This window comes from Corapipo altera, unplaced genomic scaffold (assembly GCF_003945725.1).
Source record: "Corapipo altera isolate COAL_440 unplaced genomic scaffold, ASM394572v1 0, whole genome shotgun sequence".
Taxonomy (NCBI): Eukaryota; Metazoa; Chordata; class Aves; order Passeriformes; family Pipridae; genus Corapipo; species Corapipo altera.
In genome coordinates this window covers 49857558-49873204 of record NW_020884872.1, presented here as the reverse complement: position 1 = coordinate 49873204, position 15647 = coordinate 49857558, and the positions used below count along the sequence as shown (strand labels likewise).

At 34.2% G+C, this 15647-nt stretch overlaps 1 protein-coding gene across 13 annotated transcripts in view; it reads right to left on the bottom strand.

Annotated features, from left to right (window-relative positions):
• Nucleotides 1-15647, bottom strand: part of MYCBP2 (MYC binding protein 2, E3 ubiquitin protein ligase) — a 185090-nt gene that overhangs the window by 53691 nt on the left and 115752 nt on the right. For 8 of the 13 annotated variants that reach the window (XM_027646293.1, XM_027646300.1, XM_027646346.1 and 5 more), the window contains 6 exons: nt 13887-13942; nt 13356-13471; nt 11120-11217; nt 7277-7393; nt 6339-6479; nt 596-670 (listed from right to left, as the gene is read on the bottom strand). In XM_027646293.1, the coding sequence (XP_027502094.1) occupies nt 596-670; nt 6339-6479; nt 7277-7393; nt 11120-11217; nt 13356-13471; nt 13887-13942 (603 nt within the window). The remainder of the gene's footprint in view (nt 1-595; nt 671-6338; nt 6480-7276; nt 7394-11119; nt 11218-13355; nt 13472-13886; nt 13943-15647) is intronic. The other 5 variants (XM_027646318.1, XM_027646353.1, XM_027646369.1 and 2 more) reach the window with 3 other exon arrangements.

Genomic DNA, 15647 nt, shown 5'->3' with positions numbered 1-15647 from the left:
CTAAACCAAAAGGTACAACACAATGCCATCTTCATTATAAAGTTAATATGAAAAAAAAATGGATCTCAAAATCACTACAGCACTGCTACTCAGACAAACATTTCTGTAGTTAAACAGCTTAACTGTACTTAACATAACCTGTTCCTATAATTACATAATTTTAAAAAAGTTTAAGAATGGGCAGAGTATTAATTAAGTATCTGTGGCCTTACTCATACAAATATCATCCTATTAGATGCTGCAACAGCATGTGAAGCCTTCAAAGACAGAAAAAAATTTACTAGTAAATTCTGCACTAAGAGAAAATTAAAGCCTTTCTTACATTACTAGGCTATCTCTCTGAACTTCTAATTTGTTTTATTAAAAAAGGAGAGTGCTACTTATGAATTAATGAAAATTCAATAATCTGCCCTGGTATTTTTTTCTCATCCTAAAGGAAGAGACACAGATACAGCACCCTATGCAAATCTGTTATTTCCTGTAAAAATAATTCGCAGTAAAACAGACTTCAAAGAATATTTAGTATAAAATTGAGTCATAAGGTGCATTCTGAAAACATGAGAGACAGTGTGACTGTTCCTGTAATTTAACTCACCTTAGGGGGTAAAGCTTTGGAAGTCCATGAAAAAAAGTCCAAATCCCTTACTCCTTGGCTAGCATTAAAGACATTCTGAGCAACAAAGTTTAAAAAAAAAGACATATATCAACAAAGAAATGGGAACAAAGAAATACTGGAGGAAGAAGCTCAAGGTATTATAATGCAAACTTTCTACACAAGTAAATCTACTAGTAGAATGTTTTGCAAAAGGGGAAAGTTTTGTTTTCCTAATCAAGTCACCTGAGTCCATTGCTCACCATGGCAAATCATCCATTAAACAGAAACAGTTTAGTATGTCAAAAGCTCAAAATGGATGTAGTGTGTCATGCCATTTACAGAAATTAAGAGCCAGACATTTCTTATAAAGCTTGAGACTTCATGCACAGAAAAATCCCACACTGCTGTTACAATGAAACAGTAGCTGGTCCCATCACAAAGCAGTTTTCTAGCAAGATGCTCTGCAGTTCTGAAAGATAATTTCAACTAATGCAAGACAAATGCACATGGAATTTTAGTCACCAAGTCAGACCTAAAGAGATGCAGAAGGGCTAAGCTCACCATTGCTGAAAGCAGTTCACTTGCACAGAAAGATTTCACCAGTTTGCACATCAAAATCGTACTCCTTACCAGAGCCAAAAATTTCAGTGCTGTACGAAGAACAATTGCTAAGATTTCTTTGGTTTTGTAAAATGTACAATGCATTTACTAGTTTGTTATGAATGACCATCAACCAAATACAGTGGCCACTAATTTTAAAGCCAATTGCCCACACTACAGAAATGAGCACTGCTGTTCTGTGTATTTTTTCCTCCCACAGAACCATGAGGACAGCATTTTTTGATCATGAAAACATGAAAAAGAAGCCATCTTTTCTCCGTAAGCTGGTTTCTATTCATTTCAAAGAAATTTTCACTGTTCCTGTCAAATGAAAGAAGTAATAATATATATATATATCAGTACGAGTAATCATATTTATGATGGAATCCCTTTGACAAAGTAACCATTTTATCTACATGAACAGAGGTATCAAAATCTAGTTTCCTATCCCCATCCTGATAAGGGAACCAGGTGAAATCCCTGGACAGTAGTCACATGAAAGTTTAACAGTAGTTAAGGTAGTGAATCCTTTCAAGCCGAAACAAGTACAAAACACCCTTGGCATGCCTCATCTGTATTCCTTGAAAAAACACTAATATATTAAAAGTAACTAAATTCATGGTTTTATCTCATGATAGAAGCAAATTATCTAGGTATATACTCTTTGCAAACATCAAATTTCAGTAATAAAAACGATTTGCCATTTTGACAAAAAAGGGGAATTGTCAAAACACCAGCAGTTCTTCAGAATTGAGTACTTTTTGCCAAAATTGAAGGAGGTACCAATACACGAGTGGTATGTTTTAGGGAAGGCGAGGAGAGTATTAGATAGGAATATTGGCAGAGTACAGGCTCACCAATTTGACATAAAACTATGACAACTATAAAAAAGTCTACATTTACATGAGTGTACTTCATAGGCATCCACCATACTTAAACTGACTGATTGTATTACTTTGCAGCATATCTCCTATTTTCTGATGGACTTCTACTGCACAGGGAAACATGGACTATCCATACCTAAATTATTTAAATAATTTCAAAGACCTATTTTTCTACATCAGAAAGCTCTATGTGTAAAACATACAAGGGAAACCAACAGCAGCGAAGGGGGACCATGCCATCTTAGCAACACCAAAAAGATCAAACTAGAAACTCTCCTTTGCTCTAGGAACTTCAGAATCTCCTGGTTACTAGAACACTGTATACCAGTTTAGATGAACAGATTAGAAATGATGACAGGAAAGTTTAATATTTAGTCCTTCTGCTACCATCTGTAGATTTAGTTTATTTTTCCCATTTCAAACTTTCTATTCCAAGAACTAAAACTAATTTCAGGAAGTCATACTTCTTCCAATAAACTTTAATGTTTCAGAAAAAAACAACAAAAAAAGCCCACTTAAAAAATTACTTTGTTTTGATAACAAAACCCAGACCATTAGGAAGCATTTAAAATCTCAGTATTATTTTTCAAAGCTAAGGTTTATTTTAAACAACCATCTTGACATTTTACCCAACATAGTCTTACTCTCCAATTGCCTTCCATTGTGCTCAAAACAATGGTAGAAATCTCTTGCAAATGTCCTTCAATATTTCCACAGAACATTCGGCTCTCTGAGGTTCTGTGATCGAAAACTGTAGCCTACATACTAGTTTTGGCTCCTTCTTCCACTGCAATAGCAGTTTGAAAAGCTTGCAGTTTCTCAATCCTGACTGCCTATGGTGCTTGGGGAATGTAATAATGTAACTGGGCATCAGCATACAGTATTCCTTCTTATGACATTTTACATTTAAAATGAAGTAACAAAAACTTCCTTAGTATATGATTTTTTAAAGTTAAGTTCCAGAGCTTAACCAAGATAAAAGTCTACTTCTGCCCAGTGTGCACCCTTTTATATCCTATGTACCTTTCCACTAAGTACCGTGTGTAAGCATGAATACATAACTGTCAGCATAAGGAACTTAACAAGTATTTTTTCAAAAACAGTTAACTGAATGCCATAAGACAGCGGGAAAAATAACTACCAGAGATGGAAGCAGCTTATCCAAAATCACAATCTATTAAATTCAGTTTTATAACTGTATTACCTACAATGGATTGGATGCACTATTTCAGATCAGAGGCTATATAGCAGTTCCTTGTGAAAGGACAAGACCAATAAAAGACGAGCATTGACTTTGAAGATTTTTCTAAGAAGATAAATGACCAATGCTCAAATAAACAAAACATTGGTAACTAACATGGATCTCTGTTTTCCTATAAACATTTATCTTTAAATATAATAGTTCTGAAAAAAATATACAGAAACAGTATAGTTGTGAAATCCACAACATCCAGTGTTTGTTTTATCATGAAATATTTAGTTAATGCCAATAAATCTACATAAAATTTAGATATATGTCAAGAAGAGGTCAAAATTAACACTGCTAAAAACCTACTGTTTTTCATTTGTTTACTGTTCAACTCAGTTATGAAACAGAATAATTAAAACCTTCTTTAAAAAATACACTTTTTCACATATTTTACAAAATGTACTGAGAGATTTTATTTACTTAAGGGATGATTATAAAAGGCCTGCATATTTAAATGTGACAGAGCAATGTAACTGGAGTTGACAAGTCTGCACACTCGTGAGCTGAATAAAAATGGAGCCTAATAAAAGTAATGTGACATCTATTTGAACAGGGAATACCATGACTAATTCAGCCAATTGATCTTCCATTTGTATTTTCAGTCACACGAGAGACTTTCTCTAGCATTATTCTTAAGCCACTACTGGTCAAACAGTTTGCATTCAAAAAAATCTTCTACATTAACATATATTTTTTTTTACTACGTTCTGCTCCTTATGTCATTCAGTTACCCAGATCAAGAGAACAAGATGAGCAGATACGGACAGTATTACAATTTTTATCTAATGAACCTTCGGCATTTATTATTTAATTGAATATATTTTGCCACATGAGTCATTCACCTCTAGAGGACTGTACTGATGAAATCTGACAACTTACAAACACAGCCCTTTTTTTGGACAATTCAGAGAAAAAAATGTTTTTAATATTTTCAACTTTTTTAAATTTGAAAATATGAGAGCTGTGCAAAGACACTTTCCATCTGAAACTAGTTAAAACACATCTCTTGCACATTCCTTCATTGTTAGAACAGTTGAGTGCTGTTGAGTTGCTGTTGTTGAGTGCTGCTTACTGATCAGAAGCTAAGAAAGCACGTGATTTCTGTTATTCAAGATGTAATGCAACTGTTACTTAAAAGAAACTTAAGAATATCTAACAGGTTTTAATAGATTGAATGGTATCAAAAATAATTCATAGCAGTGTTTAAGGAAAGAGATAATATTTTATCTGAACTTTACAGAGGTAGAGAGTGAAATGTTTGAAAACTGAATACTGTCTTTCACATTTGATTGTACCTGACCTATTTACTCAAATGAAATTTTAATCCGCAAGATTATATTATCAAGATTGAACGTTCAGTTATTTATCACATCCATTTCCTTTCAGGCTTTTCTCAGACTAGCACAGCATATGCTCTCCTCTGGAACTAAGTGAATGCTAGAGCTATATAAAATATGCCAGCCAATAAGGTCTTGCTAACCACAGACACAACTGCTGAGTTCAAAAGTGTTCCCTTCAACATGTAAAAATGTATTAAAAATAACTAACCTAAAAAAAACCCCAAACAACTAAAAAAAAGTCTAGCAGAATATAATACCCATCCGGACAGCAGTTAATTACTTAGTCAATGTGAATTCACTTCTATCATGGGTGAACTGCTAAAATTCAACTGTTGCATAAAAATATTAACATTTCATGAAAGTACACTGTAGCAATTTTTTAAGACAAAAATGCAGGCAAGATTTTAAGCAAAGTTTATTTTTTCCCCATGTTCTCATATATTCTAGAGTAAACTAGATACATAGTGTGACAACGAGTGCAAAAATAATATTCTTCCCATATGCAATAACAAAGTAATCCTACAAACAAGAATTCTACTGAAAGAAATCTCCAAATAGAAATATATCAACAAATAATTTACAGTCAAGAAGGTGAATAGGAAGAAGACCTATTCACATCATATAACAGCGTGTGTCAGAACACAAGCTGAACCCACGGGGGTTTCTCAATTTCCAGATTTGGCTACTAGCAAATAGCCCAGTTTCACTGGAACTGGGAATATCTCAGTTCTTCTGTAACCAAAAAACATCAACAGGATGATATTACTGGCTGGAAGTGTTTAATTTCACAAAACATTTGTTAATTATCTTCAACTGCAACAGCAGCTACCTTATATAAGACAACAGGTCAAATCTAAAAATCAGTATTTGCAATTAGATCTTGTTCTCACACTATGCCTAGAAGAAACCAAGGTACTGCCCACTCTGGGGAATGCATGAAAACAATGAGCCAGAAAGGCTTGCACTTTCATAAATTTTTTAATAAACACTGGTTTGGCTAATACAGTTTCTCTTTCTGTCCTTTGCATTTAAAAAAAAAAAAAAAGTGTCTTGTTTCCAGAAAAGTTGTAATGTTTGAACTGTAGTGATGGTGATCACCATAGAAGTTATTCAAATAAATTCCGTTTACTCTTACTATAAATTCAATTTTTTACTCAGTCTTAAAGCTATGGGATTCTTTGGCTAGCTAATAAATTGATAACTTAAGGATTCAGGTGTAAAACTCACAAAAAATATACACAAAACCCAGAGTCTAAAGAACTTTTCAGGTTTGTTTTTTTTTTAAAAAAAAGTCTCAATTATACTGATTCACTATAGGCTACAAGTCTCTTCTGAAATCATGGTCCCAGTGGACCACTTTGCAGAAAATGCAATCTAGCATTAGAAACACCTGGTGCAGACCACAATCTAATACTATTCTATTTTTATTACAGTAGTCCTTGCACTTCTGTTTCTCGTCTAGGAAGAGAGGCTTCAGCATAAGCCTAGTACCTTTCTACACTCCACCCTCATTACACAACAGCCCTCAAAACTCCAAAAACATTTAAGATTATATTTGATAACTAAAATATTGTTTACCTCAGGACTTATTTGCAGCCTTAATTAAAGAAAGTCTTGTAATGAGGATAGAGTGTACTTTTGGATATTTTTCAAAGGCACCTTTTACTTACGTCAACAGGTACCAGAAGGCTCTTGCCAAGATGTTGGTTAAAAGACAGACACCAGGCTTCAGTGTAACCATTCATGTTAGGAACATACTTCTTTATTGTCTCATCATTCAGCCTCAGCCAAACACCATCATCATTGTGGATCTATGGGAAACAAGCAACAAAAAGGAGCCATGCCCTCCTGTAACTTCTGCAGCTAGCAAGAATTAACAGACTTCAGACAGACAGATAATAGTAGCAAAGAAGCAACCACCTTTACTATGCTGATAGAATATAAGTAGAAGTAAAGAGGAATATCGACAAAATCAGAATTTCAAAGCAATGACAGTCTTTTTAGAAGTAAAGCTGTGAAGATAAATTTAAATCCAATCATGCAGTAATAGGAATTTATTCGAGAGAAAAGAGGAAAGAAAGTCAAGCCTTTATAAGCTTCATAAATACCCCACTTCCCATTTTTCCACTGTTGGTATAACTCCGTAAATTGCAAAAATATTCTTTGTATGTGAAATTATATTGTAAGAAAAATACATGCACAGGAGTCTAACACACTAGTGATCCTTCAGATCTGTAATTACAGATCTGTAATTTCATTACAGATGTAATGAAAGGGACAGCTACATCTGAATTTTTGTGTAGTTAAAATAGTAAGTCATGAAAAGTTAAATTTTAAGAGATTATTATAGGATGAACTCTAGGAACTTCCTTTTCTTGTATCAGAATCTCAAATGTCTGTTACATAGGTTTTGAAGTAAGTAAATTAAAAGGAAATGACAGCATGAAATTAGTAAATTCAGATTCAGTAAATTAGTAAATTCAGATTTTTGCAATTTATGCTCTTAGGTTGTATATGTCAACATCTAAACATGGAAAAACCCCCATTATTTGCATGAATTAACTTTACATCTTAGCCCACTTTTCAGTAGAAATGTCTTATTGATTACCTCGTCAATGAAAGTGATGGATCCATTGACTTTCACTATGCCTATTTGCTCACTCTGAAGGGAAGGGTGGCTACGGATACGAAGCCCTGCACTGTCCTTGGCCACAAATTTGCGAACCTAAGAGAAGCAAAGAAAGACAGTAAGGAAGAAAAAATTTGGAACAGAGCTCTCAGAGTAAAAAGGAATAGGTTTAACAGATTCTGAAATGCCAGTGACAAGACGGCAGTCATAAGAGTTACAGTTTGTTGCTAGTTTCCCATGGCTGCTGTGTATAACTTCACTTTTTTACTATAACCAATAAAATCATAGTGTTAAAAAAAACCCCTAAATGTAAACACAGACATTGATTCAGTCTTGGATATATTTCTGATATTCCCTACAATGATCAGTACAGGCTCCTCAGCCTTTAACACGTACATTTTATTGATTAGTGCAAGTTTCAATGGATTTGCCTTTTCAAACTTAATATACCTCCTAACTGATCAGCCTGGGATTACCATTCTCACTTGCGCTACGTAATATTCTCTTTAGTCAACTTTTTGACCAAAATGCGGATCTTTTCCTTAGCTAAAGAGTTTAACAAGACATTTTAATATAGAAAAAGAACAGATCTATTTCTTTAATTTTCGAATAGCTATTTCAATAGTTTCTCCTTTTTCCACAGAAAGGTTAGAGCAGAGGCTCCTTATTATCAGTTTAACTTACTACAACCCCCCAAAGTCTCCCAGTTGTTATGCACTTTAATTTTTTCACCATTCAGGTGTATGAATGCACCTGTCCCATAAAGAACAAATGTAAGCCATGCTTTTGGTCTCTTGTTTTAAGAGGTGCATATATTTTACGCATATGGTATAAAGCATATATATTTTCTTGGAAGGTTATTTTCAAAAACTCTACAAGTAAAACTAATAAAAGTATCAATGGAAGTATGGACTTAATCCTTAACATAAAGCACAGACTTATATGTAAGGAATAAACTCAGTGAAAGATAATGAAAGATAACAGCTAAGTGTATGAATTATTTTTTTCTGTAAAGAAATTTTTTATTTTAAGAAATGGTATTTATTCTAAGGTTAATTTAAAAAAAAAAACACCAAAAAACAAAACCAACAAAACAAAAAAACCAGAAGCATGTAAAGGATTTCAAATGTAACGTACTCCAAAATGTTCAAGGTTTTGCTTATTAAAAATCCTCTAATTCAAAATATTTAGATTCTCTCAACAGACAAAACTAAGACTTCCAAGATCCTTGTAAAAGTACAAGGTTGAATCATTCTCAACATAGAGAAGCCTATAAACAAAGCCTTACAAATCGGGGGTCCTTGCATTATCAACCCAAAATGTTACTTCTGAAAATCCTATGACAGTTTGCTATAACCTGGATTAAAATCTTTAATTTAGAGGAAGAACTCACACTCAAGATTTTGAGACTGCACAGGTCTGGAAAAAACCTTTTCCCCCTTTGCAGCAGCTAACTAGTTGTCAGAAAACTGCAACCTACAACTAGAAACTGTTTAGGGATCACCTTCAAATTCAGTTAAATTAGGACTGCTTTCTTCTAGTTGGTTCCAATTACAATGAATTACATTACATAGCATGAAAGATAATGTCTTCTGCATCTAATAGGATGCAGAATAGAGTTTCCTGCAAATTAGTTAATTTAGGGTTCACAGCCAGTGAGGAGACAACAATTCGTATGGGTCACATACCCCAGGTTGAATACTGATCACTATCATAATCTTCCCTTTACTAACTTGGATGGACAGAAAAAGCAGATTTGCACCTGACTTCAAATACCAGAAAATGAAGAATACAACTATAAAATCATAATATAGTACCCCTTTTCAACTTGTGATTCCAGTAAGGTTGGAACATTCCACTGCCTCAATGAAAATATTTTGGTGTTTCTAGTTGAAAACAGATCACCACTGAGAATAAACTTTGGTTATCACTGTCTGAAATTTCAGGCTGACAAAGACGATGAAGAAGCTTTTAGAACTTAACTAAGCCCTTTTTCTCAGTGAAACATGATTTGGTGTATTGGCTTGTCTTTGACTGATGCATGTCTAATCTGCATTCTCGAACTGAGAAACACAGAGCACAGTGCAATTATTACCTTTCTGTATTATTTATACTACTGCTGTTCATACACAAAGAATTACCTTAATCTGGCTTGTTTCGTAATTTATTACAGCACAGAAGAAAGAAGAGTGATTGTATGATTCACCATGAAAGGGCTAGTTTAATTTTGCAGCAGGCTCTACAGACACTATATACAAGATAAGGATGGCTCTTTTTTCAAAGAGATTACAATTTGAAACAAGAAACAAGACATACAAGTAGAACAACAGAGGGAAAGAATTAAACACTGGGTAACGTCTCAGAACACTAACTTTGGTAACGTCTCAGAGGACTAACTTTGGTCAAGTTCTTTTAAGTCTCACAAAGACTGTTACTTGACAACATGGAGTTATTATGTGTGAACCAGTCACTGCAATTTTCACTATAATAATTGAAAAGAACAACAGAACTTCCATCCAGCAGTTTATCTCATCTCAAACCAGATGTGCCTCAACTTGGTAACAGCAAACAACACATGATGATCTGCTTCGATCATTAAGTTGGGAGATAAATCTCCCTTGGTAGGAATTGGGAGTTTTAATGAAGACAATGAACTAACCAGGAAGTCTTCCTTCCAAGAGAAGGGAGAAAGTCTAAAAGTAGCTTCTTGTGGAGAAAATAAAAATAGTTGCAGTGAGGGATAAAACATTGCAAGGAAACTAAAAGTACATTTATTATTTTTATTTTGAGGTGTAGCTGCTAGGAAAAAGAATCTTGTTAGTAGCAGAATCAGATGCTGGATGCATTTATGGACTAGGGAACCATACAACAAAGTTACTGTCTCTAGATTACTCTAAAAGCTGGAAAAAAAAATCAGGATGTGCTGTATAGGTAAGAATTTGTCAAACACCTGATCCTTTTGGTAACCATGTATTCCTTAACCCCATTCCCAATTCTAATAAGACAGGGAAGGACAACCTTCTGGTATTTCAGAATTCCACATCTTTTTCATACAAGTTTATTCCATGAAAAAAACATTCAGCACCTCATTTAATATCCCTTCCTTTGCATGTAAAGGAAGTGCAAGGTGGTTCCCTCACCTGGACATTTTCCTTATAGCCCTGCCACACATTTTGGCATGTTTTCTTTACTTTTGTCTATTTTAGTCCTTCAGGATGGAATGATAAGGTGAAATGGGGAAGTCAATAGCTACAGAAAGCATACCTTTTAAAAACAAAATCCCACCATTCTAAGAAAGGGAAATATCACCAAAGAAACTCCTTATGGATTTAATGTTGACTGAAGATCCTTATGACAAAACAAGCAAAATCTTTGTAAAGCCTTTGTGAAATTAATTTCGTAGTAAAATATAAAAGAAAAGTAGTGCAGAATTCAGTCTGTGGCTTTATTAATAGCTGTTCAATGTTTGTGTGATAAGCCAGGATGAAGGCAGTTTCTGTAGAGCTTTTAACCATTGCATTCATGGATAGACAGAAAGAAAACGGAATGAATATGCTTCCTTTTATCCAGGATATTAATTTCATTCCATTCAGCATATTAAAGTGATCTGCAAATATCCTTAAGTCCTGCACCATTAATAAATGATAAAGTATATATTAAAAGATAGTAAAACCGCACCCAATTCCACCCAAACATAACTATCTGGCTTTGTGGGTTTTTTGTTTTTGTTTTGTTTGTTTGTTTTGTTTTGTTTTTTTGTTTGCTTGTTTGTTTGTTTTGGGTTTTTTGTTTTTGTTTTTTCTTTTTTTCAGTTCTCCAAACCTTGTTTGGCTGAGGCTCTGCTTTTGGTTTAATAAGTTGAGTTCCAGGCGGTATCATTCCCTTCGGAGGATCTTTTACTTTCACTTCTAGTCCAGCATCTATAATCAAACAAAGACTAAGTTTTAAAAAAAGAAATATAAGGGGATATATCAGTTTAACAGTAACTACAGTTTATCTGTGCTACAACTCAGAGTAGACACTTATCTCTCTGCCATAAACAACACTTGCAGTTGCTTCATGGTGCAAGGTATTACTTTCTGAACATTTGTATTTTCATTTGTGGAAATTTACAGAGATGTAGTTTCATGTTGTTACAAAGCACTACTTAATTTTGTATCCTAATACTGTCTGTGGCGTTATCTTTCAAGGAGTGGTGAACAGAGAGTTTAACGTTTGAGGAGTGCAAATGAAAGCTTCTGCTTATGCATGTTGTACTGTTGCAGATGCTAACTGCAACACATGAGAAACTTAAGAGCCTGAAAAGCCAAGCCAGACAAGGCCTATAAACAGTCAGCACCTTTAATTACCAACACTTATAAAACCAGAAGGTACTGGAAAATATCTCGACACAGTAACATTCTGGTTTGTGAATAAAAAGACATGTGAAGACACTTAAATTAATAGATGGATATACCCTTGAGTAATAACCTTAAAAGAAATTGTCTCAGCATCACTGTTAAGGCCCAACTACAACATAATGACCTCAGGAATCTATTCAGGTTTTTTGTTTCATTTTACAAAATGAAGAGCGACACGTTGAAAGGAAGCATCCAGACCTATCGATAAAATGGTTGGCTTCAGTAAAATCCTTTCAAACAAGCGTGGAAGTAAGAGAAGGAATCTAGAAGCATCAAGAACACAGAAGGTTTGAAACAAAAAGAAACTGTTAACAGTACCTAAGCAGTTAAAAATTGACAGAATTATGGGTTAAGCATGGGTGAAAGCAGAATCTTCCAAGTTGAACTGGAAGGGACCCACAAGGTTCACTGAGTCCAACTCTCAAGGGAACAGCCCGTACTGGGATTGATCCCATACAGGGATTAGCACCATGTTCCAACCAACTCAGCTGATGGACAGGGGACAGTCAGACATTATGACTGAACCAGAAGTTCCATTGCAGAGAAACAGCACAGGTAAGTATTAGAGTTTACTCATACCTGTTTTATAATGAAAGTTAACAGCTGTATTCTAGCATTTCTAAACTTAACCCTACACAATGATTGAGGATGGTAGAATCTGTGTAAAATTTAACAGCAGCTGATTTAAACTAAAGTGTAAAGTTTGCTTCAGGGATGACACAGTGGAAAAAATACAACTGAGTGCACAGGAGGTTCCTATGAAGGCAAATGTTCCTGTTTGAAGTATAAAATATAATTATTAATGGTTATCTTTGTTCATCTTATCTTCTGTAGTTAACATATTAAATAGCATCTCACTCCAATGCTATGTGAATTATATGTATTTGTATTTATGAGTATCATTATGTGTTTACAAAAGGTACTGTACAGTATTGAAAAAGAGGACTTGCTGATGAATTCACTCAAACCCTCCCATCAGATCAGGGCCTAACTATAATGCTTTCAATGTTTCTACTGCCATCTTCACCATCCCACCAGTATGACTAACATCAGAGTTTCAACATATACTGTTTTTTGGAGGTACATTCTTTCCACATAATATCTCACAGTGTAGTCTAGTGTAGTCTAGGACTAGCAAGATAACTAAAAAATTTTCAGCAAGGAAGGAACAAAAATAATTTAAAAATTAGGACAAATAATTAGGACTTCAAGTAGAGTCTCAGTTAAGACCGCATTTTCTCAATTTTCCACAGAAGAAACGAAAATATTTATTCCTGCATTGTCATGAACAGTTTCCCCTTTCCTCAGGTTCTTCAAGATTGGGCTAGTTTTTTTTCCCCTTTAACTATACATCTCTGTCACTTTCAGCTAAAGCAAGACATTTTTTTTTTTAACACTGAGGGTTAAGAATAAGAGAGTCTGTCAATCTGGTAGTCTAACCACATTATAAATACAAGATTTGTGAGAATAACTGTGGTCTTTTTTACCTTTTGACAAAGAAGAGGGATTTACATAGAAGGCTTCTGAACCAAAATCTGGTTGCTAAGTTTTGCTATGAACTATAATATTAAACCTTATGATGACCAGGACATAAATTTATCAGTATACAAAGTGGATATTATACAAATCTATGCTTAAATAAAGTGAAAATCAAGTACCTATTTCAATGCCATCTATAGTAACATGAATGGTATAGAGACCAACAGCTCCAGGAGTCCAGTTCGCACAGTATGTACCATCATTATTGACTCTGATCAACATGTTTTCACTGGGTCTAGGTACAAACAAAACAATTAAAATCATTAAACAGTTACTGTTTTCTTGGAGATCATCTGTAATGTTGAGTCGGGAAACTTAACTTTTTTTTTTTTTCCTATCAGATCATCCAAATACAATTTTTTCCTTTTCAATGAACTAACTTCCTATTATTTCATATGAAAATATAACCCTCCATGCCACATTTATTTCCAGTAAATAATGCAAGAACACATTCAGAGAGTAAATAATACAAATAAGAAAACATTAGAACAATTAAGAAATAATAAATCACTAAATGTAAGAAAATTTATAATAATACTTGACTTTTTTGTTTCTACCTGTCAGTCACAGCTTGTGTGTGGGGGTGTAAACAGAAGTGACAGAACATGTTAATTTAAGTCCCTATCAAAAAGAAATTCTTGAATGTTTACCTCTTCGGTGTTGGTGAAGCAAAGCGTAGTTCTTCAAAGGAATAATTTTCATATGCCTATAAACAGATTGAATTCAAACATAAAATCAGTTATACTACTGTCTTGAATAAAAAAAAGCAGAGCATTTTCTCAAAGAATACATTAATCTAACTTTACACTCACCAGAAGCATTTATAAAGGAATTAGAAACAAATTCCGAAACACAGAAATATATACACATACATGAAAAGAGTATACTTTCTCTTTAAAGAGTCATTATCTAGATACTGAAGACAGTTACTGCTAACAAAATGCCTCTGCTCACAGTCAAGTCTTTGAATCTCACTTCTACAAAAAGCTTTTGAATCCACGCAGTACATTGAAGACCATGTGAAGGTAAGAAAGCAAATACGCTGCAGGTCAAAAACTGCAAAACAGCCCAGTTTATTAGTGGAATTTCAGATACTCTTTCTTTCAAGTGAAAAAGAAATCCCCTCTATATTGAGGTGATCCTTCCACCGATTTCCACTACAAAAAAGACATGGTTCACTTCCACAGCTTCTTGTGAAATCACTGTTCTGAAAAGCCCCATAAGTAAATAATAGCAGTCCTAGAAGTGCAAAAAGTCCCTCAGCAAGAATCTCTCCAGGGTGCAACAGTTGCTGAGTTACTAGATTCCCGTGTTAAATCAAAACCAACAAAAGGTGCGATAAGAACATTTGAACATACATGCAGATGAGCCACTTTGGGTGTCTATACAAGGATGTAGTTTTGGGTATCAGTCCCCCAAACATGTCATAATTTATTGTCATGAAGTGAAAAACTACATTTTATAATCATGTTTAGATGTATCAAGTACTTATACAACATGTAGGTTGGTATAAAGGTCAGGGGACATCTGCATTTTACACTCAAATGAGTGTGCTTAGTAAAGAGGAGGGGGGAGTAGAAGAGAATATTGACTCTGTCTTGAATTCATAAAGTTGAAATTTTTAATAGAAAGGACCTAATCTGAAAGGAATCTTGGGAAGATTCCCTGAAAAGGTATTTAACATGGAAATCAAGCATGTCTCAACAAGAAGAGAGACACTTTTTGTATTTTACCCTGGTGTAGTCCTTTACTTTTTACTTTTAGTTTTATGAAGATGCATACTGTTATTATCTACTAAGAGGACTTTAAAGTAATACTTGCATTTTCATTTTAATTTGGCCCAAATCAATTAAAAAACATTACACACTAATGACCTAATATGAAGCATTCATCACTCAAAGGATCCATCAAATCTAAGAAAGAATTTTTGAACACCCTGCACTTGCACCACCATCATTTATTCCACAGTATCCAATTGCATTACAAGATACACCACCCTCAGAGTTGCATGAACAGATTTGACACCTCTTACTGGAAAAGAAGCAGAAGGTACCTGTGGACAATGGTTGTCAGAAATCTCAGTCATAACTTAGAATAAATAATGTATTTCTGCCCTACCTCAAGTTACTTTTTAAAGTGGCAAGTAGCATCAAGGCAAGAAGTGATCTTTGCAGTAGTCCAAATAAAAAAACCCAAACCAACAAAGTCACCTTTATATCCTTTATATACACTCCCTGGTTGTAAATATATTTTCAGGTATGTGATTTAATGAGTTTTTAAACCATCTGTTGTGCACTACGTTGATTCAGTAGGTCTTTCATTGATCCATTAGGACAAGTAGCACTGCTTACAAAGAGGTACTGCAGCACTATCCTTTGCCAAAAAACAACCCTGTACCCTCTAAAAGATGT